At 42.9% G+C, this 24,852-nt stretch overlaps 1 protein-coding gene across 1 annotated transcript in view; it reads right to left on the bottom strand.

The window, feature by feature from the left end:
• Positions 1-24,852, bottom strand: part of LOC145400089 (uncharacterized) — a 212,063-nt gene that overhangs the window by 175,405 nt on the left and 11,806 nt on the right. Inside the window, exon 2 of the mRNA XM_080272593.1 lies at positions 2,538-3,139. Coding sequence (XP_080128719.1) covers positions 2,538-3,139 — 602 coding nt within the window. The remainder of the gene's footprint in view (positions 1-2,537; positions 3,140-24,852) is intronic.

Here is a 24,852-nt window from a genome sequence, read left to right as displayed (position 1 = left end):
AAATATCTTACAGTCCTTTTCACAAGCTTTCTTTACTGTGCATGCTATTTCAGATACTTATTTCGCACATCCCCTACCGTTCCTAAAGCCACCCTGTTCATAACTCACCATATATTTTCATGCATTTCTTATCTTCTCTACCATTATTCTTCCAAATATCTTTTGCTGAACCCTCTGCAGCTGTACAGTGCTATATTTTTTCCACTTACTTTGATTGCCTTTGTTCCTGTACCAAGCATAATCGCATTCTTCTCCCACTTTGCTGGTACGATAGAAGTCATCCAATCTTTTTTATACATTTTCAGCTGACACTTCAGTGCTCTCTTTTTACCCTTACTCATCTCTACATATACCTCATGAACACCTGATGCTCCCTACTTTTTAGTCCCTACACAGCATTCCTCACTTCTGACAACCCTCACATTTCAAGTACCTAATACTGTAGTTAGTTAATAGCTTGAGGTTGGCTGAGTGGTTAGTGGTTACTTTTTACTTTCTGTATTTGAGTACTTCATGAACATTATACTTTTGTACTTTTACTCAAGTACATTCACATCGTGATACTTTTACTTGAGTATAATTCTGTAAATGTAACAATACTCTAAGTTAAGTAGTGAAGTTGGGTATTTTTAACAACTGTGGACATAACTGTAAATCTAGACGTGACTGTACTCCACCACTTGCCATTCAGTATCATCTTCATCTGTTTCTCAATAGCTCAAACATTTACCTATCATATCCCCATCCACATACCATATACATCAGACAGCCAGGGGATACTAAACAACCTGGAATCACTTAAACAGTGATATTAACCCCACTGTGCACGATGATTCAAAACGAGTCAAAACGGTGTTAGTCAGAAAAGGAACCATGACGCACTATGACAGACTTATCAGTGTGGGTCTGAAGGGATGCCGATTGGGCAGCTCTGGACAAAAATTATGTATTAGCATGAAATCTGTCAATATTTGGTGTGTCATAGGGGAGGGTGTCTATTTCCAGGTCAACACTCTCAAACAGTTGGCATTCTCTCAGTTTTCAGTTAGGGGGGAGGGGTGCGCGCAATTTTTGGCGATTTACCCGAAAACTATTGGTCATATCAGAATTCCGACAACGCCACATGAAAGCTTGTGAAATTCTGCATCTAGACATATGCTTAGCTCTTGCATTATGTGGGCAAAATTTTGTGCTTGAGTGTAGGGCATTTATTTTCACTGTTGAACAACAGTACAGTATTCTCACCTCATTTCGGTACTATCACAGTACTTTTACTCATCAATTTTGTATGTTTTTATTAGCTTGTCATATAGTATAAACATCAGGGAAGATGATGGTATACAATTTATACCACTATAACCAATTTCTGGGACAAATAAAATACATAGGAAAGTTTTCCTTTGTGCACGAGTCCAGCCTGACCTCATGGCAATGTCTCTGATCACTTCACACACTTACAGAAAACTTATGGTGCACGAGGGGGTTAAACCACTCAGTTAGACACCCAACTTCCCATGTCCATGCTTTACCATCCTCATAACAGCTCCTAGCAGCATTCAATGCCATACATAATCGGAATTCAGGTACAGTACTAAAATTTCTCATTCTTTGTAGCTAACCTAAATACAGTGCCCTGCATAACACAAACAGATATAGTAGCTACTGGATCTCATGCCTGCTGGTATTCACATGCATACTGTATTGGTACTGTGATGGAGAGGGATGGACTGATATAGTTTGGGCACAATGAGAGGATGGAAGATGGCAATTAGGTGCAGATGGAGAGAGGTGTGAACATCGAGGGTAGGGATGCGAGAGGCAGACCCCCCAAAAAACCCTGGGATGAGGTAACAGTGTGACCTCAGGGATAAGGGACTGAATAGTGAGGCTGCCAGAGATCAAGCAGCAATGACAGCTGCCACTATGTGACCCAAAATGACGCATGCAAGCATGTTGGAGCCTTTAGAAACAATACAATACAAATAATATGAATGCTAATGTGATGAACAGATAAATATTTCAAGAAGCTAATAACATTAGCATACCATTATAGGAGGAGGAAAAAAAACTAAAATGGGCAAGAATGAGAGGGGGGGGGGGGAGACTGCTACCTCCACTTGTACATTCATCCTGAAAGTATCACCCGGAATCTTCAGTTTCAGAATCATCTGAACACCAACTAGCACATCCCACTGACCCCTTCAATCCAAAGATACTTTTTGTTCTTCATTCTCGCTACAAAGAGACGAGTTCATTGATTTGGAGGGGGCATGAGATAAACTATTTTAACCACTTTTCTATTACAGTTACCTCTGCAAACAGCAAAAACAAAAATGAACAGTATGTCACAGTACTGATGGGATAAAGAATGACATAATTTGGCAATTAGAGCATGTTGAAACTATAACTAGACTACTATTTCAGGTCACACATAATCTATAATACCATAAGCGTCCATTTCTGCCTGTGAAACTGGAATGACACCTGAAAGCTAGCAAAAAAGAAGCTAAATACTATACTGAACAACTTGCTGCTACCTTTTCTGCATTTTTCTCATTTTCATTTTCCATCCTTTCACTTTGCTGCTCGTCATGTGACTCTGCATTTCTGTTTTGCTTGTCTTTTTTCTTTCCTTTTTCTGTCTTTTTAGATTTCTTCCCAAGAATGGGTTTAATACATCCTTTGTATGGCTCATATGGAACAAACTTTGGATCTTTCCTCTTGTGTCCAGCTGAAGACCTTCTTCCATTTACTGAGCTTGTGTTTTGAGGGTGAAGTGGAATTATTCGTTTTGCAAGTATATCCTTAGGAGGTGTATTGAGCAATGTGGAGTCAGGGGTAGAGGTAACCGAGACTTTAGTTAGCTTATGAGCAATGTCCAAAACCTCTGGCAACAGAGTGTTCAAAGTTCCAGTACTCTCGCATTTTGCTCTCCTTCCAAGAGAAGCTCTGTTTTCATCTGTTACACTGTCACTGGCATGTGCTAAATTTGTTTTGGTCTGCGATGAAGTGGGATTTTGAGATGAAAGAAGTATAGGTTTTGTAGCTTCCCTACTGTGTACGGAAGGTGGAGGGGATGCCTGTTCTTCTCCATCCCCTTGTGATCTCTGACCCGCAGCAACACGATGGAGAGTCACACCTGTGAACAACAAACTATTACTAAATGCTGTACTGGACATTTTTCTTTTCCTCATTTTAAAGCCTATTACTGCAGTTATAAATACTGTTCCACAAACTACCTAGAGATGTAAATACAGTACTTGTACTTGTAGTTATCTTACAATTCTTACATTTAAAATCTTAAATGTCATAAACTGAAATGTCAGGACCAACTTGTCCCGTGCTACTATGCTCCTCTGGGGCAACGATGGATTAGATGATGAATGAATGAAAACTGAAATTATCTGTATTCATAGAACGTCTAGATCTAAAATTATTTTTTATGCATGAATGCACATGGGAGAAAAATATGGAAGCTGAAAAAGCAAACAGTGAGGGATGCCTTCTATAATGAGAGGAGTCGAGTTGCTGCTGAACAGGAAGCCGTTGACTGAAATGTAAATGAACAGTACAGAGCTCTCAAAAACAATATCCTGAGAGTTACTGATTCAGTGTGTGGAAGGACAAGCAGCCCTCCAAGACATAAGGTAGCATGGCAGTAGGATAAGGGTATAGATGCCACAGTTAAGGAGAAAAGAATTCATTTCCGGAAATGGAAAAGGGGTGGTAACAGAGACGAATACTTGGCTGCCAAGTGCAGGGCCAAAAAGGAAGTACACAGGGCAAAATCTGAGTTGCAGAGACTTTTTCTGGATAGCCTTAATAGTGCTGAGTAGAAGAATATTGTACCTAAGGTGATAAAGCAAATGAGATGGGAAAACACGGATATCCTAAGTAAGCAGTGAGTAAAGAATGATGAGGGAAGGGTAGTAGTGGACAGTGCGAATATTAAAGACACCTGGAGAAATCACTGTAGGCAGTTGCTGAGTGAGGAGTTTGACTGAACAGAGAAAGTTTGTCAGCAGACCCTGTGTTTGGTCCTTGGCCTTTGATGCTTTACAGTGAGCAGGGTAATAGGCAGGATGCAGGTGGGGAAGATGGCAGGTGTGTCTGGGTTGACTGCTGAAATGCTGAAGGCCTCTGGAGATGAAGGAATGGGTTTAGTTACTGATTTGATAAACATGAATACATATGTGCGTGTTGTCTCAGATAAGCGGCTGAAAAGTGTGATTGTAAATGTGAACAAAGGGAAGGGTGATGCCCTGGAAAGAGGAAATTACAGCGACATAAAACTTTTGGACCAGATAATGAAGGTAATGGAGAGAGTCCTAGAAGGGTATAGTTAGGGAAAGAGTGAATATTGATGAAATGTAGCTTGGGTTTATGCTAGGATAAGGGATCATTGATGCCATATTCACTGTCTGCCAGCTTCAGAAAAAATATACAGAAAAGAAATGCGAGCTGTCCTTTGTTTTCATTTGGAGATGGCCTTTGACAGAGTCCCTAGGGAGGTTGTAAAGTGGACAATGAAAAAGCCTGGGATCTAGGAGTGGCTGGTTAGAGTGGTTATGGGTATGTACAGTATGTGGGTGCTTGCACCGTGGTGAGAGAGAATGGAGGTTTGAGTGATGAGTTTTTTGTGAATGTTGGCATGCATCAGGGGGTCAGTCTTGTGCCCCACACTGTTTTTCATGGTGCTTGAAGTTCTCTCATGTGACTTCAGAAATGGACTCCCCTGGGATATGTTGTATGCTGATGACTTGGTGTTGACTGCAGAGAATGAAAGGGAGGCAAAGGGAAGATTTATGAAGTGAAGAGACAGAATGGGGCACAAGGGTCTGAGAGTAAATTTGGCTAAAATAAAAGTAATGATATCTAGGGCCGGTGGCAGTACTGTCAAAGCAAGGAAGTGGCCATGTGCAGTTTATCACAAGGGTGTGGGAAGTAACTCCATCTTGTGCCGTACGGTATTTGTGATATGTGGGTGCATAAGAGATGTAGTGCTATTATAGGCAAGATAATGCTGATTTCAAGTCTGCAGTGTGTCAGGGAGAGTATACAGAGGTTCTCAGGCATGAATGGATTGATTTTGCTGGCAAGTCTCTTGAGTGCATGGAAGAGATTTGTTATTTGGGAGATTTGTTATGTGCTGGAGGTGGGGCTGCAGTTAGCTCTGTGGCTAGGGTAAAGAGTGGCTGGAGGAAGCTCAAGGAGCTGTTGCCTCTCCTGAAAATGAGAAGGCTCTCCCTCCAAACCAGGGGTTCTTTGTATACAGTATGTGTCAGGAGTGTACTGCAGTATGGTAGTGAGACCTGGACACTAAAGGAAGAGGATTTCCTAGCCTCAGGTGTACAAAAATGAAAATGATTAGATGGATGGGTAGTGCGTCCTTAAATGCGAGGCATGGAGGAGCTAGGTTTACAACTGAAGAGTTGAGAGGAGGGATGGATTAGAGTGTATTGGTGCTGTGATGAGGAGGGGCAGAATGAAATAGTTTGGGCATGTGGAGAGGAAGGATGATGACAGATGGGTGTGGAGAATGAGAAAAGTGAACATTGGGGGTAGGGATGCAAGAGGCAGACTGTGTAAAAAAAAAAAAAAAAAAAAAAAAAAAAAAAAACAGACGAGGTCAGAGTGTGACTTCAGGAATAAGGGACTGAATAGGGATGGCTGCCAGAGATCAACCGGCGTGGAAAGCCATCATTAGGTGACCAAGGCTGACACATACAAGCATGTTGGAACCTTAACCCTATGAGGCTTCAGCCCCGGTCAAATCATGTCTGTCTCTGATTCACCCACTTTCACGCTGACAACGTTTTTGTGTGGTGATATTTTTCTTTCATTGTTCTGTGTGAATTTACTTTTCATTCATGAGAGGATCCTGACTTTGGTGTCATTTTAAAGCTGAATAGTTGTACTTTATCGTAGTATGTTAAAAAAAGGAAAACAAAAAAAAAATTACAAGCCAAAATGACAAGCTGAAGTTAGCCAAAAACAAAAACAAAATTTATACAGCCAAGTCGCCTATGTCATGGACTTCCATACCACGGTTTGCTATGACGCGGCAAGGTGCCAGAACCCCCCAAAAATGAACCATGCGCATAAAATACTTATGGCATGGTGGCGCGGCAAGGTTTGAAACGCCCGTCTAAATTCCCCTGGCGGTTGGCGCACTCCCCTGTTTGTAAACAAAAGAAGATGGCAATCACTTTAGCTCCATACTACAATTGCTCCAACTGTGGACTTCCTTCTCTCTAATGAGGAGACTAAACTTCACCAAATTCATTGTGTTAAGTAATGAAACATTAAAGATTCTTTGGCTATTGTGACTAGTTTATAGGTTTGTTCAAAAACCCGCTATGAACAGGTTAGTGATGAAGCACCGATCTCTGAGCTAAAACGAAGTATAATGCCTCCAATCATCATCATCACGTATATAAGAATGATTATTAATGTGTTAAATGTGAGTTTTGCTTACACTTGAGCATACAAACTTTATCAAATAAACTTCATCAATCAGTGCTTGACCAGGGTACCTGGTCAAGCACTGATTGATGAAGTTTATTTGATAAAGTTTGTATGCTCGTGTCAACAAAACTCATATTTAACACATTAATAATCATTCTAATATATGTGATGATGATGATGATGGGAGGCATTATACTTCGTCTTAGCTCAGAGATAGGTGCTTCGTCACTAACCAGTTCACAGCGGTATTACGAACGACTGTATTACACACAAGTAGACATAAGGCTGATCACCCTCCCGGTTTTTTTGCCTATTGTTATGTGTAAAACATGCACTGACTGACTGCTTGATTGTACAACTGTGTAAAGTAAGGGCAAATGGAGAAAAGTGGGGTGAAAAGGAGGACTTTGGGGAAATGTCCAGAACCAAATTCCATATTTCCCCTAAGTTTAATTATTTCTATGGCACGGTTTTCTATGGCGCAGGAATGTTCCAGAAACAATTATCCGCGCCTTAGGCGACTTGACTGTACTTAGCCATAGAAAAATATTTGCCGAAAATAAAGCAGTAGAGATATATAATTTTTTTTTTTTGTACCATGCAAAACTGCTCTAAGTTGCCTCTTGAATGATACAGTGTTTATGGTAATTTATGCCAGTTGTTGCACAGTAAAGCTAAAGAAAAAAGATGCAAAGTTTTTTATGATTCTCAGCAGCATTGTTGCCTAGCAATATTCAATACAATGGGGCACCAAGTTTTGCGACAACAGGTTTCATGAATTCAACTTTCGCGGCATAGACCATATATTTCCGAACTTCCACTTTTGCATGAAGAAAATCGAGATTCGTGCACAAATTTTGGATTTTGGGCAATATTTTGAACTCTGAATTTTCTGTGCTGCCTGCCCGCAACCCTCCGCCATCTTGAATGACGTCATGTCAACAATCAGTCTACCCACTCCCGCCACTGTGTACGAACGTCGCTGGCTCCATTGTGTTGGATTCTCACGGTTCAATGGCCTCTACTATACCTGGTGATGTGGGGAAAGGGCCTGCTGGTGTAAGGGGAGGGCCAGGAGGTAGTGGTGGTGATAAAAAGTGCCCGAGGGTGGTATTGAGGCAGGAAGGGGTGGTGGTGAGGCAGCTGGCAGTGAGGCAGCAAGAGGTGACGCCGAGATGGTTGGAGGGACCCAATAACCCCGCCATGCACCTTGGATACTTAGCCCCGGCATCTATTAAACACCTCAACCTGGTCTCTGTGGTATGTTTCTCCTCATATAATGTGTATTTATTGTTTGTATCTCACAATGCAATGTACAATATTGGTTTGATGTACTGTACTGTACTGTATTGCAAGTGAAAATGAAAATCTGGTGTTACTTTAGAATAGCCAGGAACCAATTAGCATTTTTGCCAAAAGAACAATGCCCCAACTTTAGCGATCTCAACTTTCGTGCATTATTTTCAGTCCCAATTAGGCGTAAAAGTTGGTGCCCCACCGTATTTTTCTTTGGCTGGTCTGTGCAAACTTACTTTCCATGATAAGATGCTGATTCTGGTGTTATTTTCAAGTTGAGTAGTTGTACTTTATAACAAATATGTTCAAAAAGGGGGGGGAAAAAAGTCAAAATGCAGAGTTGTAGGAAAAAAAAAAAAATCTATATTTTGCCACAGAAAAATAAGCACCAATAATAAAGTAATATACAGTAGGGCAGCACGGATGGCGTTATTTTGCTTAGCGATTTCACGGATAGTGACAGGATACAAACGAAAGAAATGCTGCATGGATAGCGATAGGCCGCCAGAGAATAGCAGGCTGCAGGGCAGTTGCCAGGGTCGGAAACCTGGCAACCCGGATGTTGAGCGCAAGGCAATCGTCACCTGCCACAGGATGCCATTCCATCTCATTGTTGATTTTTTTTTTTTTCGTGCTGTCAAGGCCACTTTTATGGTGACTTCGTGCTGAATATAATGGCTTCCACCTCTTGCATGGGCCCAACTGGTGGGCAAAATGGTAATGACGGTCAATACAAAAGGCCGGAGAAAGGAGGGGTGGAAATGGGGTAAAATGCCTAGAGAATATATGTGAAATAAACCATGAGTGAGATGAGACCCACCAGTAGATGATACCAGTCCACTTAGCAATCACTTAACAGCACTCAAAACCATTAAAAGGTAAGTGTGTTTAACCTTCTTGCATGTTTAATACACAACAGTTTTAATATTGTTAAAATTCTACTTGCAATATGTGATTAACAACAGAAGTAGTTGAAAAAGTCTCAGACTAATTTATTTAGTTAAGAAGTTTGCACCACGGATAGTGATTTCATGGACAGCGATGTTAGCGCCAGACAAATAGTGTCACTGTTCACGCAGCCCTACTGTATAATACTGTATATACGTATAAAAGCAAAACTTGGATTTACGATACCCCTATATGTGATACCCTCGATTAGTGATGGGGGAAGAAATACTATCCTACCCCGCCTAATGATGGCCGAGCCCCAGTTTAACAATGGGGTTTGAGGTTTTTTTGGAGGATGAGTTAGTGCTAGGGAGCACCACATATCCCCTAGCCTTGGGGTGGAAAGCAAGGATGGTGACCAGGACCAGGCAAGGACTTACAAGAAGAAAGAGATGAGAGGTGCTTGATATTTTCTGGCCTATTTTTGAAGATTTTCAGATTTTATTTGTTGGTTTGTAGTGAGATCTTTACAGGTGATAGGCTCAGGTTAGCTTCTTTTACACCTGTTAGACCATTTAGATTGGCTTTGAACTATTTTTTGGAATCATTTGTGTGAGTTTCAGACTTGGCTGGTGGGGAAACCCAAGACTCAAAAATGCATCCCTATACCTGACATGTTAAATTGTCCCCGATTTACGATATCCCGCCTAGCAATGGGTCTTTACTTAACCAAGAGCATCGTTAAACCAGGGTTTGCCTGTGTACACGTATATCTGTGTTTGTATACATATACATATATATATATATATATACAGTGAGTCCTCGAAATACGAAAGGGGCAGGGACCAAAAAAACCTTTCGTAATCTGAAATTTCGTATATCGGAACGATTTTCCCCATTGAAATATACATATAAAGGGGGGGATGCGTTCCAGGACCCCATTGGACCCCGCACTACAACTTTACCCCTCCTATTTAGAAATATGCAATACATGTATACAGTACTATACTACTGTACAGACATAAAAAAATAAAACATACAACTAATTACTGTAGTATTAGTACACTGTACAGTTAAATACTGTATAGACCTGTGCTACGGCTGGAGATTCGTGTCGTTGATATGGTGCTAAGTCACATAGTGGGACCCTATTGCTCCTCTGGCTTATCTTAACTCCTTCCAAGGAGACACACACAAATGCTGGTTCTGCAAAAAACACGATCCTGTTTTACCTCCGTCTAATGAGACCTTGCGCCAATTCAGAAATCTAACCTAAACATGGGGCATTTATTTTGTATCGTTGTAAATTTGCCTATAACATCACTTTTTAGACACACATGCATAATTTTTACTTCATTCTAACAGCAGGCACTGTAATTACTAAGTTAATTTCATCCCACCAAAACACGTGCCTACCCTAACTCCCTCCAAGGAGACACACACGCATGTTGGTTCTGCGAAAAACACAGTCGTAGCTTAGACTTACCTCCGTCTAATGAGACCTTGCGCCAATTAAGAAATCTAACCTAAACAAGGAGCATTTATGCTTTACCGTCGTAAAATTTGCCTATGAGATCACTTTTAAGATACACATGGATAAATTTAACTTCATTCTAATGGCAGGCAGTGTAATAAGGAAGTAAATTTCACCCCCGAATAACACAGGCCTAACCTAACTCCCTCCAACGTGACCTTGCGCTTACCCCACATAAACATGGAACATTTATTTTTCATCCTTGTAAAATTTGCCTATAACATCACTTTTGAGACACACATGGATAAATTTAACTTCATTCTAATGGCAGGCAGTGTAACTCTGAAGTAAATTTCACTAGAAAAGTTCACAGACCTTACGTAAACAAGGAGCATTTACAATTTACCCTAAAACATATTTACCCTAAAACATCGTTTTTAAGAATAACCTGCATGAATTTTCCTTTAATGGCAGGACTACCTTTACATGTGCTACTGCCTTCCTTTAAACATGGCACTGCCTCCTTCACAGAGGGCAATGCTTCCCTTGACACATGGCACTGCTTCCTATGCACATAGCAGTTTATCACCATCACATGCCTACAATTTACTTGTTAAACATTGATTTAAGACATTTTCTTACCTGCTAGGCATTTTCTTCTAGTAGAGGCCAGTCTCATTAATGTTGAACACCTGCTTGGGGGAGTATCCTCCTTCCTTGATGATCTTCTTCAGGTGTTCTGGGAAGGAAGATGCAGCGTTGTCAGCACTAGCAGACTCCCCTTGAATTCAAACATTGGTGAGATCGGCCCTCCTCTTGAAGCGCTCAAACCAGCCACGGCTGGCCTTCAACACCTCAGTCGAGGAATCACCGGAGGAAGGCACTGAAGGAGCAGCCCCAGAGTCGCTGCTGGTGGACGGCACTGATGAAGAACTCCCTGCCTCTTCATCTTCTCCAAGACTCTCCCAGATTTCAACAGCCATTTCTTGAATAAGAGGCAGAGACATAGGGATGCTTTTCTGCCGGCAGTCCTTCATCAACACAATCAGGAGCTGCTTCATCTTCTCCATGTGACAGCTGCGGGTCCTCGTGGCTTGTCAGGTAGCTAAAGATGAAGAGAAGGAGGTGGCCACCTTCTTGTACGGTACATTTCCTTTTTCTTCGTCACAGTCCCAACGGTTGATAGTGCAAGGCCTAAAGCTCGCCCAATCTCCAAGACTCCCTGCCCCTGCTTGTGGCATCTTATTATTTCCAATTTCCTCTCAAGAGCGAGACTGGAGTGTATTGGTGTTGTGATAAGGAGAGGTAGATTGAGGTGGTTTGGACATGTGGAGAGGATGGGGGGTGATAATTGGGTGAGGAAGGTGAGAAGTGTTAATATTGGGGGTGGGGTTACGAGGGATAGACCGAGAAAGACATGGGACGAGGTCATTAAGTGTGACCTCAGGGTTAAGGGACTGAACAGGGAGGCTGCAATGGATCGTGCAGCATGGAGAGCCGCCATTAGGTGACCAAGGCCGACGCATGCAAGCATGTTTGAGCCTTTAAAAACGAAACGAAACGAAACGAGTGAGTATGATGCTGTTTCTTCTTTGCACCTGGTTCCCTGGATGCTGGAGATGATGCAGGGCACTTGGGATGCATTGTGAAAATATGAAAAGGTGAAGAACAGAGAAAAACAGCATGACGTACAGCAAAGCTGAGAGGAGAGGACGGACGTGACTTGACTGGAAAGTGCGCAAAAATGTGTTTACCAGAGAGGGGCTAGTTCGTTTTCTCGCCGTAAGCGAGCATGGCACCATGCAGTGCACCCATTTTGAATATTTTTGTATTTCCTCTCATATCGTTTTTCGTACCATCGAGACATATACTTTCGTACTGTGGAATCTGTTCTACATTTATCGTTTTCGTACAATCGGAAATTCGTACTTCGAGTTTTCGTATTGCAAGGACTCACTGTATATAAATATATATACAGTACCCTCGCGTCCAGCACGGTAATATTGTCATGCATGGGTCACGTGTTGGACCAAAAACGTGTTGGACTAACAATAGAGCTTATGGGGAAAAATGAATTATGTCAGCAACCCTCGGAAAAGTCACCCTAAATACCACCAAATACCTATACATATATTGGTACTATTGTAATTATAATAAATGGTACTGTGCTATGAATGATAACTAACCTTTTAGGATAGTGTTGGTGGGCTTGGTGGGAATGGAAGGTGGTATCCAAGGCTGTAGGTAGTCCTACTGGGTCCCCGGAGGATGGCTGCTGGCGTCACTAGCAGGTAATGGCTATTGCTCCTCCTCAACCTCCCTCATAAATCCTTCGAAATCAAACCTCCCTCATAAATCCTTCGAAATCAAACCTCCCTCATAAATCCTTCGAAATCACACTCAGAATCACTATCTTCGTCCATTAATCCTCGGCAAAGTGCATGCTTCTCACACTGTTGCCAGAGCCCCGTCTCGTGACTGTGGAAAGTGATCGCTGTCGCTGACTCGTTTGAGAATAAGGAGAAGCAACTTTGTTTATAAACTGGTACACACGCCGATGAGAAGGGTTTCAAAACGATTGATATTTATTCTAAAATATTAATATGTATTCAGTGTCAGCCTAAATGTTCAATGCTGTAGTACGATACATTCTCTGTCGAGTCGCCTGGGTTTTGGTCACACTGTTTTGCCCGTATCCTCGGCAGGAATCCATCCAGATGAATTCCAAATGCCCGTGGTATCGTCGGCAATTTTACCACGTTACCATTCCGATTTACCATCGTATCCTCGGCAAACCTGGTATGAAGTGCCGTGTGATAGCCTTCAGCTGCCAGGATCTTGTCTTAAGTTTTTTAAAATGATCACGTTGGCTTCATTCATGTCGTAGGCCTTGGCAATGTCAACTTTCCTCTCCCCTTTCTTCTTCCTCTCGATGCATTCTAGCTTGGTGGCCTGAGGGAGGTGCCGACGCTTCTTGGGGTTCTCAGAAGGCTTCCTAAGCATTGTGAGCAGGGTAAAATGCAGTAACAAGGGCAGAAAATGCAGAAAGAAAAAAGCACCTTCCAATGGAATTATGCGACTGAGTGGCTCAGTGGTGGGAGAAATGTAAACAAAACATCACGTGACACCAGAAGCGTTTTTAATTGGGCGGCATCACGATCACGTCACGATAGCGGGTGGGGAAGGCTGCTTGATCAGAAGTTTTTCATTGGCTGTCATCATGGGAATGTCCAGTATGGCCGTGTTGGACCGGGGGTGATCGTGCTAGAGTGAACTCTGCGGATTTGGCCCACTTCTCGGAGCTCTGTGCGTGTTATGCTAACACACTCGTGTTGCAGTAATTAAATCGTATTAAATAATACTAATTAATTGCTCACCGTGCTGGACTCGAATCGTGCTCGACTAACGCGTGCTGGATGCGAGGGTACTGTATATATATATATATATATATATATATATATATATATATATATATATATATATATATATATATATATATATATATATATATATATACGGTGGAATCTCAAATTTCGATTGGCATTTGTACCTAAAAATCACTGTGAAATTCAAATCATCAAAATTTAAACTGAACTTCTTATGGGAAAAATTAGTTTGGGTTCAGGGCCTCTGAATCTACCTACCTAAAATCATGATTTTTTGCCCACACCCCCTGTAAACTTTATGAACTATAACTGTGGTTAAGTAACTGTAGTTCTGCATTGTATTGCCATACTGTCGGCAAGTGTATACTATGTGTACTTCTGCCCTTTCCTGTATTGCCATTTCTCCTTTGGCTGCAAAGATTTTGAGAAGCCAGGCTGCTCTCATCCATTACCACTGCTACCCAAAGAACCACTCTTGCTTGCCATCTTGAAACGGGTAAGTTGTGACGAAAATACAAAGAAAATACATACAACTAAATTGCAGTAAAATGCACGTCCACACGTGGAAGGTACAGGCTGAAGGTGCATCACTTGGCTGTAGACGGCTGGCTGCTGGCAGGACAGTCGCAAGATGGCTGCCGAAAACAGAACATCTCCTTGCCCATGGCTTGTTGTTGTCGATACCTACTCCCATCCGGGCGCTCTTCCTTAAACAACGTGAATTTCTTTTTTTTTTCTGTCTCTATTGTTCATTTCTATGTTGCTCCTTATATTCATAATTACTGTACTTCTCTTCGTTTCAGTATTCTGCCTACTGTATTTGCTACCACCTGTAATTCATTTTGTTTTAGTATTTCCATTATTGATTCTTTTCCTTTAATTTCTCTTGTTATATCTTTGAGTTATTAAAGTATTGATTAGTTAATACTGTAAGTATATTTATAGAATGACAGGGAATAGTCCAGGGTGCGAATTGTCTTGACAGGAAATCGTCCATGTTTTGACAGGGAATTATCTGATGGTGAATTGACTTGATGGTGAATTGTCTCGGAACCTTCTCATTGTGTGCTCAACGTGTGAATAAATGACCCCCCTGGGGGTAGGGTTTTTTTTTTCAAGAATACTCCCCCAGTATCCCTGCCTGTCGTAAAAGGCGACTAAAAGGGTTAGCGGAGGGTTAGTGCCCCTCCCCGGAAAACAACTAACTAAAAAGAAATAATAAGCCTCGAACAAGGACTGACCAAAAGATGACGACCAAGGACTGGACAAAGAACATGGTAATCGGAACCTGGAATGTAAGGGGAGCGAATGATGAGGTGAAAGAGAGAGAGATTGTCCAGGTGCTTGAGGGTGCGAAAGTTGATGTATGCGGAATATCTATCTATCTATCTATTGCCAGACGCCATAATCCCGTACGGGGTGGCCATTTGACTCTGAGTTATTTGTTTTACAGGGAGGGGCACTAACCCTCCACCAACCCACTTGACACGTAGGGAGCACGTATGATTTGGTTATATGGTCACCACCCAGCGCTGTAAATGGCTTCCTGGCTTACAGGAAACCATTTGGCTTGTCACTCAATGTAAAGCCACCTGTAACGGAAAGAAAAGCAATAAGTAGTGACAGGAAAGATGGGAGAAATAGGAAGAGAGGAGGGCTGGCACAGAAAAAGAATGATAAAGGCTAAGGAAGAAGTAGGCAGCACTACATCGTGAGTGGATGACTGAAACTAAATGGAGAGGTGAGAGTGTGAGAGAATGGGAGTATGGATGGGGTATATGTGCAGGAGTAGGTGAGAATGAGAGGGCAAAAGAAGGAGTATGTATAGTTGTGAGTAAAAGATGGAAGAAGAGCATAAGAGAGTATGGATCACTTGGGTCAAGGATTGTGTGGGTAAGATTGGGTAAGATTGAAAGTTGGAATACAAATGTGGGCGATTGTGTGTGTGTATGCGCCAATACAAGATCGTGCAAGCAGAGTGAGAGAAGAGTTCTGGACAAATGTGGAAGTGTGCATGGAAAAGTTTGGAAGGAATGAGAGAGTGTTTTTGATCGGTGATATGAATGGTAAAGTAGGGAATGTGAAGGTGGAAGGAATAGTTGGTGAGTGGGGTGTGCCTGCTGAGACAGATGAGAATGGCAGTGGGTTAGTGGACATTTGTGCTGGAAGGGGCTTGGTGATAGCCAATACCCTCTTCAGGCACAAAATGATCCACAGGTATACATGGCAAGTGATGAGAAGGGTGGGTGGTGAACTGAATGAAAGGAAGGCAATGATTGATTATGTGTGTGTGGATGAAAGGATGCGAAGATGTGTAATGGATGCAAGAGCTTACAGAGGTTGGGGGAGTGGACTTTCTGACCACTACTTGGTGGTGGCCAGAATCATGATCCATTTGAGATGGAGAAATAGAAGAAGGGAAGGACGGGAAGAAGGAGTATTTGTAAGGAGAGTGGAAAGGTTACAAGAGGACGAGAAAAAGGCAGAGTATAAGAGAGAAGTGGAGGAACGATTGGGCAAATATCAATTGGAGCAGATGGGGGATGTGGAAGGTGTGTGCAGGATATTCACAGAAGAAATATGTGCAGCATGTGATGTGGTGTGTGGGATGAAGAGAAGACAGAGGGGGGGTGCAAGGAACAGCATAGTGGAATAAAGAGGTGAGACAGGCTGCGCCACAAAAGAAGAAAGCATACAATGAATGGATGAAAAATAGGGGCGTGGAAGAAGCTGAGAGGTGGAAGAGAAAGTTATATGTAGAAAGAAAGAGAGAGGTGAAAAGATTAGTAAGAGAGAGTAAGAAGAGATGAGGAACTTGGAAGGAACTTGAGTGTAAAGTGGAGGGACTGTGAGAAAATGTTCTAGAAAGAGGTGAAGAGAGGTGAACAGAGTAAGATATAAACATATAAATAATGCATTTTATTTACCTTTAGTGCATCGTAGGGTAGCCTTTACGTTTCTTCACGGACCTGAGACGTCTTGGAAGTGAAAGGGCGAGGCTCCTGAGGTGCTGGAGGGGTATTCTGTCCCAGGAGTCACAAATGGCGGCTTCCAGCTTAGGCAGAGAGCTCACGTCCTTCCCTTGGAGACTCTTCTTTAGGAGGTACCAGAGGTTTTCAATCGGGTTGAGGTCTGGGCTATTTCCTGGCCAGTCTTTCATGAATGATACCTCGCAGTCATGAAGCCAATTGGTGATCGATTTGGCCTTGTTAGCAGGTGCACCTTCCTGCTGAAACACTCGTGCACCTGTTAGCTCGAAGGAGTCTGGTAAATGATCACACAGAAGCTCCAGGTAAACATCCTGATTCACTCTGAGGTTCTTTGGAAGTACAACAAGCTTCCCCAAACCCTTCCCTGAGAAACAACCCCATACCATGAGTGAATCAGGATGTTTTACTGTGCTTTCCACATAACGTGGATCAAGTGGGTCACTACCTTTGCGTCGATACACACGTGCTTCTCTGTTACAGGTAACACTAAACGTTGCCTCATCAGACCACAACACTGACAACCATTGCTCCTCACCCCAGTTTAGATATTTATTAGCAAAGGCAAGCCTACGAATTCTCTGGCTCTTGGTGAGAAGAGGCTTTTTCACAGGCCTATGACTTGTGTAACCAAGCTCATGCACCCTACGAGACACTGTTCTCACTGACACCTCACCAAACACTTCCGGGTTGCTCTCCTTAATTTTCCTTGCACTCACATGAGGATTAAACTCCACTGCACGTTTTAAAACATTAACAGACCTTGGGGAAGTTTTCCTAGGCCTACCAGACCTCGGTTTCTTTGTGGGAACTTCACCACTGTTTTCCACCCGAAACCGCGCACACCAACGACGCACTGTCGATCGTGCCACACCAACCAATTCACTAAATTCCTTTGTCTGGTGGCCTGCCTCCTTTAGAGCAATGATCTGGGATATGATTTCACTCGATAGTTCACAGGTAGGTGCCATAACAAAGTTGTGAAGGCCAAAACACTGCGGGACACTCAGTAAAAAATGGCGCAATTTGAGAGAGACACTCGGCGGAGTTCCTCTCTCTCAGGCAGCCCGTGGGTGACTGAGGCGGGAACCAACCAGCGCATTGGAAGGCCTCAGGCTACCATGACGTCATGCTCGGAGCTCAAACTTGTGGCTCAATTTTTACCCCCCAAAATGGGTGATTCTTTTTGGACAACGCTGAATACTTTTGATGAGTACTGTATATATATAAATATAAATATGTATATCTATCTATCTATCTATCTACCTATTGCCAGACGCCTCAATCCCGTTCGGGGTGGCCACAAACAAATCGCCTCCACATCGCCCTGTCCCCTGCCATTCCACTGCCCTGCTCCCAACTCACACCCCCCTCTCTCATATACCTCTCCACCCCATCCCTCCAGCTCATCCTCGGCCTCTCCCTCCCTCTCCCCCCCCTCCACCTCACTCACATACACTCTCTTCGTCAGTCTTTCACCCTCCATCCTCTCCACATGGCCAAACCACCTCAGTGTATTCCTCCTAACACTTCCTATCACATCCACATCCACACCACAACGCTCCTTTATATCCTCATTTGTCAGCCCGTCTCTCCATGTGACTCCACAGGCTCCTCTTAAATAACTCACTTCCACTGCTCTCACTCTTGAATTGTGCCCTTCCAACAACGTCCAAGCTTTACTTCCATACGTTAGAGTTGGTATCACAATACTGTCATGTAGTAACTTCTTCACTTCCATGTTCACTTCCCTGTTTCTTATCACTGCTTTCAAGGAACCAGCAACCTTTTTTCCCTGCTGTACCCAATCAAGCACTTCACCCTCCAAACCTCCATCCTTACTCATCACACTACCCAAGTACTTAAACGTACTCACATTTTCCAAGTCCTCACCATCCAACCTCGCTGTACATTCACTGACTTCAACTCTCTCAAAGACCATCACTTTACTCTTCCTTACATTCACCTTTAGATTCAGTTTCTTACACACTCTCCCAAACTCATCCACCAAGCCTTGCAGCTCCCCTTCGTCTTCACTCAATAACACAGTATCATCTGCAAACAACAGTTCGGGGAGTTTCCAAACACTATCCTCTCTCACCAGGGCCACTCCAACATCCACTACCCTACCTTGTACCTCTTTTATTACCCTATCTATGTACAGATTGAACAACCATGGAGACATGACACATCCCTGTTTCAACCCAACTTTCAAAGAGTAAAATTCACTCAGTTCACCATCCACACGCACTGCAGCCTTAGCACCATCATACATACTCTTCACAGCATTCAACAACTTCCCATCTACTCCATATATTCTTAATACTGTACTTTCCACAATCCTTGTCTATCCACCGTGTCATATGCTATCTCCAAATCCATGAAAGCCGCATACAACTTCTTTCCCTTCTCTACAAACTTTTCCACTGAAGATCTAAGAATGAATATCTGACCTACACAACCTCTTTTCTTCCTAAAGCCTCCCTGTTCTTCTCCAACTAATTCCTCAGTTATTTCCCTAACTCTGTCAATAAGTATCCTACCATACACTTTTCCTATTATACTACGAACACAAATGCCCCTACGATTACCACACACTTCTTTTTCCCGTTTTCCTTTGTACAAGGGAATAATTATACCTGACTTCCAATCTTCTGGAACTCTACCTTCCTCCCAGGCCAATCTGCACATCTTCCACATCCATTCTACTACTATCTCTCCCCCATGCTTCAACATTTCACCACACACTCCATCAATTCCTGGGGCTTTCCCCAATTTAACTTTCTTCATTGCTTCCACAACTTCTATCCTACTGATTTCTTCCTGTCCTCTCACCTCCCTCCTTCTCCCAGCCACTTATACTCGCATTATTTCCATCCTCTGTGTTCAACAATTCCTTAAAGTGTTCCGTCCATCTGCTCACTTTTTCTCCCTTCTCCACTAGTAATCTACCATTTTTATCTTTTACTCCCCTGCTAACTTCACTTCCACCCTGTCTTACTCTCTTCACCTCTATCCAGAAAATTTTCTTACAGTCCCTCCACTTTACACTCAAATTCCTTTCAAATTCCTCATCCACTCTCTTCTTACTCTCTCTTACTAATCTTTTTACCTCTCTCTTTCTTTCTACATATAACTCTCTCTTTCGCCTCTCAATTTCTTCCATGCCCCTATTTCTCATCCAATCATTGTATGCTTTCTTCTTTTGTGCCACAGCCTGTCTCACCTCTTCATTCCACCACGCTGTTTCTTGCACCCCCCTCCGTCTTCTCTTCATCCCACACACCACATCACATGTTGCACATATTTCTTCTGTGAATATCCTGCACACACCTTCCACATCCCCCATCTGCTCCAATTCATATTTGCCCAATCGTTCCTCCACTTCTCTCTTATATTCTGCCTTTTTCTCATCCTCTTGTAACCATTCCACTCTCCTTGCAAATACTCCTTCTTCCCATCCTTCCCTTCTTCTATTACTCCATCTTATATATATATACAGTAATTCCTCCACTATCCAACATAATAGAGCAAAAGGCATGTCCGGAAAGTGGTCCTGTCCAGATAGTGGGCACCTGCCTCCTGGACTGGTACTTATGGACCCTAACCAGCCTACCTTTGAAAGCCACCTAAATAACTCCCTACCGGACATGCATAGCACCTATTTAAACCTATTTAAAACCCTATTCACATCAATAATGGACATAAAGCATGAAATAAACGAAAAGGAACCAAAGAATGAGGAATTAGAAGTGACTGTACCTCAGCCAGGGTACTTACATCACGTTTGTGGCTGCCTTTCTAAGGTTTTGGCAGTGGTGAAAACGCTCTTGAAGCACGTACACAGTAATCCAGTGTTGTGCTGCACTTAATTCTTTGTACTGTGGGGTTATAACTGTCTAACACTGCACATTGTTCTTAACTGCACCACTGCAGTTCTAACTGCCACTTTAAACTGCCAATTTGCACTCCACAGTTGATCCTTTGCACTCTAAGTTCAAATTTCTTAACACTGCACAACACTGTAAATTCCCATGTGGTCTAGAGGCGAGGTATTGCAGTATATTCACTGTTTATTCACAAAAAACGAGCACATGTGGCTTCCAGTGCGATAAGCATCTATTCACAATCGAAGTTAGGGAGTAACTGTTGATGTCAGAGAAACAGAGTTGCCAGATCGCAACGGCCACATTACCAATCTCCTCAACTTTCATTACCAAATTTAACTTTTCATTACCAAATTCGTAAAGCTAGCATTTATTCTTGACTAATTATATATACAAGTGGAAATACATGTAATCACTCTCCTTATAATTAACACCATGTTGATTATTTTCACACTATTTAGGGTAGCAGATTAATCAGAGAGAGCAAACAATCCACCACCTCCATCCTGTGTATCCTCATACATGTGAAAAATCCGTTTGGTAATGCATTATTCTGATTCATTACCAAACAAATTTTTCATTACCAAATTGGCCCACATTTGGTAATGAAAAATAACAAACGGCAACCCTGACAGGGAAGGGGGGAGGGGGGAGGAAGGAAGGGGTGAAGGGGCCATGGTGTAAGCAGCTGTTTGGCGCCGCACGGCAATTTCAAATTATGGGTGGGAAAAAATTCGGATTTGGGGGGGATATTTTTCTTTTTTTGGCCATTTTTCAGTTCCAATGGTCCAGCCCCACAAAATCCGGTAAGTGGGGATGTCCGGAAAGTGAGCGTCCGGAAAGTAGAGGGATTACTGTATATGTATACAGTATATATATATATATATATATATATATATATATACCTGTGTATATATATATATATATATATATATATATATATATATATATATATATGTATATATATATATATATATATATATATATATATATATATATATACATATAAATATATATATATATATATATATATATATATATATATATATATATATAGTGGAGTCTCTCTTATCCGAAATTCTTTTAACCGTAATATGCCATTAACTGTAGGTTTTACTAAAACGTTCTCATTTCGATTAAGCACAAAAATCTGAAAGCTATCCGAAAATTCAAACACGGCAGGCTTGTTTCGCGCCACTACAGTTGGTTTATGGGTGCTCCGCTAGTCACCAGAGTGAGCGTTGGTTGAGCCAGCCCTCATCCACCACCTCAGAAGATTTGGATGATGTGGGTGATAATGTGGATGATGTGGAAATGATTGAATAAGGAAACAGAAAATATGAAAAAACAGTTAGGTTTAAGACTTTATTTGTTCGAACTGCTTACAGTGAATTACATAATTGTTTTGGTGAAGGTTTATTTAAGTTCATTTGAGTGAAGATTTATTTAAGTTGACAGTTTCTATTATAGTTACAAAAGTGCAGTTACATACGTAGTTACTACAGTGTATTAAGTGTTTTGGTGATGGCTGTGTGGCTTTTGGGGTGCTGGTGGTGGCGGTGGGCTTGATATCGCCAGAAATGGGTGATGGGTGAGTACAATACTGTTCCCTTGTATCCTACAGATTATTACAGTATCTTTTATCCGAAAAAATTGATTAAACGAAACTTGGAAAGTCCCATGATTTTTGGATAAAAGAGACTCCACTGTATATATATATTTCCAATTTGCAAAATGAAAAACTACAATAAATTGCCTTTCGAATTATATATAGTTTACTGCTGTATATGGCAGCTATTGCACGGTAATTTTAATATGATACCTTGATGAGTCAAAGGAATCTGAGTTAGGATTTCATATGATGCGCAGTTGTGTCATCAGAATCTCAAATGGTTAATAAATGATGCAATACGATACAAATGATGCAAATGATCTACAGTAAACTCTCAATTATCCGTTACTGTCTCAACCCTCAATCCTACAAACTTTCCCAGGAGCAAAAGATGAAAGCTATCCATAAAATACAATACTGATACAGTACAGTAATACTGTACGAAACAATCCCAGTGAAGGTGGATGGAGTAGCTGGTGAGTGCGATGTGGCTGCAGAGGTGGATGACAGTGGCAGTGCTCTAGTGGACATTTATGCCAGCAGGAGGTTGGCAATAGCCAATACCCTCTTCAGGCACAAAATGATCCACAGGTGTACTATCACGATCCAAAGTTTCTTTACCCCCCTGAGTGGAGGAAGGTCGAAGCCAAGGCTGAAGAAATGACGGGCCACCGAACACAGGCCAGTTCATGATGGAGGGGTTCACTAACCTGGAGCTTAGGATAACAAGAATCACCCGGATGAAACACATGAGCCTATTTATGAATCACGGTATCATGAACCATTATTAGTCTTGTATACTGGCAGTGTCCGATCATCTGGTCTTGCTACAACCTTGGCTTCGACCTTCTTCCACTCAGGGGGGTAAAGAAACTTTGGATCATGATAGTACATGGGAATGATGAGAAGGGTGGGTGGTGAACTGAATGAACAGAAAGCAATGACTGATTAACCCTTTAACCGCGGGTGTCATTCCAGAATGACAGTGACAAAACTGGACCAAACCGCGGGTATCATTCTGGAATGATCGTGAATATTTTGAACACCGCGCGTTTTCCCGGCGCGCAAATTGTCTCACGCAAGAGTAGCTGTCAAGTTCTTTCATGCCAGCCATCCCACACCTCCCTCCTCCAACCCCGAGGGGGCCCCCCCTACCCCTGCCCTGACCCGCATCAGTCAGTATCTGTCCAGCTCTGTGCGTGATAATGGCGCTCCGTCCCGACTCATCGTCGCTCGCTTCCTCCTCTACAATGATTAGTGCCAGTGTTCCCTCTACCACTACACCGGTAAAGGAACTGCCGACAGCGAGGCAGAAGGGGTTGAGCACTCCTGAAATTAGAACTGAGCTGGACAAAACTGTAAGTACTACTCTTGATTGTGGCAGTGAAAGTGACACACTCACAGCAAGCAGTGATGATTTGGCAGTGATTGGTGGTGAACCATTTTCCATTGATAGTGACAGTGATGAAAGTGATCGTGTTGTTTCCCCCCCACCACCCCCAAATTACTCTGGGAAAGGAAAGGCTCCTATGGGCAAATCTGGTATTGTACGTGGGAAGGGAGTGAAGCGCAGGCTCACGTCTCCCACACCAGGCCCTAGTAAGCATTTCCCATCAATTTCCCGTTCCCCTAGCCCTATTGCCCTCACATCATCATCATCATCATCTGTCGTGCCCTCTTCTCAGTCTACATCATCTGAGGAGTACGAATTACCAAAGCCTGCAAAGCGAGGGAAGGCAGGCCGTGCAGGCCATGCAGGCAGGCCTAGAACAAAGGGGATGCGTGGCAGTTGGAGGGCAAAGCTGGGCGATAAGCGAGGAGATAAGCGAGGTGATGAGCGGGGTAGAAAGGGTCAAGTTTCACTACGCATCAGGTCAGAAACCCCCCCGCCTGCCCCCCGCTCAGCTCCCTCACCCTCGCCACCCCCCCACTTACCGCCCCCGCACTCACCCCCCTCCCCGTTGCCTCCTGCCTCACCCTCCTCCCGCTTGCCTCCTGCCTCACCTCCTGCCTCACCCATTGCCTCCACCTCAGCTCCTTCTCACGGGGAAACGAGTGCAATGCAACCTGCCCCTGCCACTGAACCACGCACAGGGCAAGTGGATGCATTTGTTTGGTCTGACGGTGCAGATTTTCGGCCACACAATCCACCGTTTGATATGACAAATGCTGGAATACAGCCTGCCTTCCCATGCAACGCAGGAGATGACTTTGTTGATTACTTCCTGGCCTTCAAGGATGACGAAATCGTGCAGCATGTCAGTGATGAGACCAATAGGTATGCAGCTCAGTGTGCAGCAGAAGGGCTGGGACCTATTGGCTCACCAAAGCAAGTGTCGTGGTTGCCTGTCGGGATCAGAGAGCTGTATGTGTTCTTTGCATTAATGTTTTTGATGCCCCATATAAAGAGACATGAGTTGGAGGAGTACTGGCTCGTGGATGACATAACTACTATCCCAATATTCGGGAAGTATATGTCACGGGATCGGTTCCGACAGCTGCTTGGATACCTGCACTTCGCTGACAATGCAAACCCGTCCCAAACTGACCCTTTGTGGAAAGTGAGGGATTTTCTCAACAGGATTAGGGATCGATTTATGCGATTTTTCCGGCCTATGCAGAAAGTCGTCATAGATGAATCCCTGGTATTGTTCAGAGGACGTCTCAAATTCATGCAGTATATCCCCAGCAAACGCCACCGCTTTGGGATAATGTTCTTTGTGCTGTGTGACTGTGAGACGGGGTACATCCTGGATTTTGTCATCTACTCTGCTAGCACAATGGATGTGAACAGGAAAGACCCCCTTGGCTTCTCTGGCTCCGTTGTAAAAGTGCTGATGGAGAGGTATTTTGG

Source organism: Coenobita brevimanus, chromosome 51 (genome assembly GCF_032717465.1).
Source record: "Coenobita brevimanus isolate Jiangsu-jjx chromosome 51, ASM3271746v2, whole genome shotgun sequence".
Classification (NCBI taxonomy): Eukaryota; Metazoa; Arthropoda; class Malacostraca; order Decapoda; family Coenobitidae; genus Coenobita; species Coenobita brevimanus.
The sequence above is the reverse complement of the archived record's forward strand: the minus strand, read 5'-3'. Positions and strand labels throughout refer to the sequence as shown.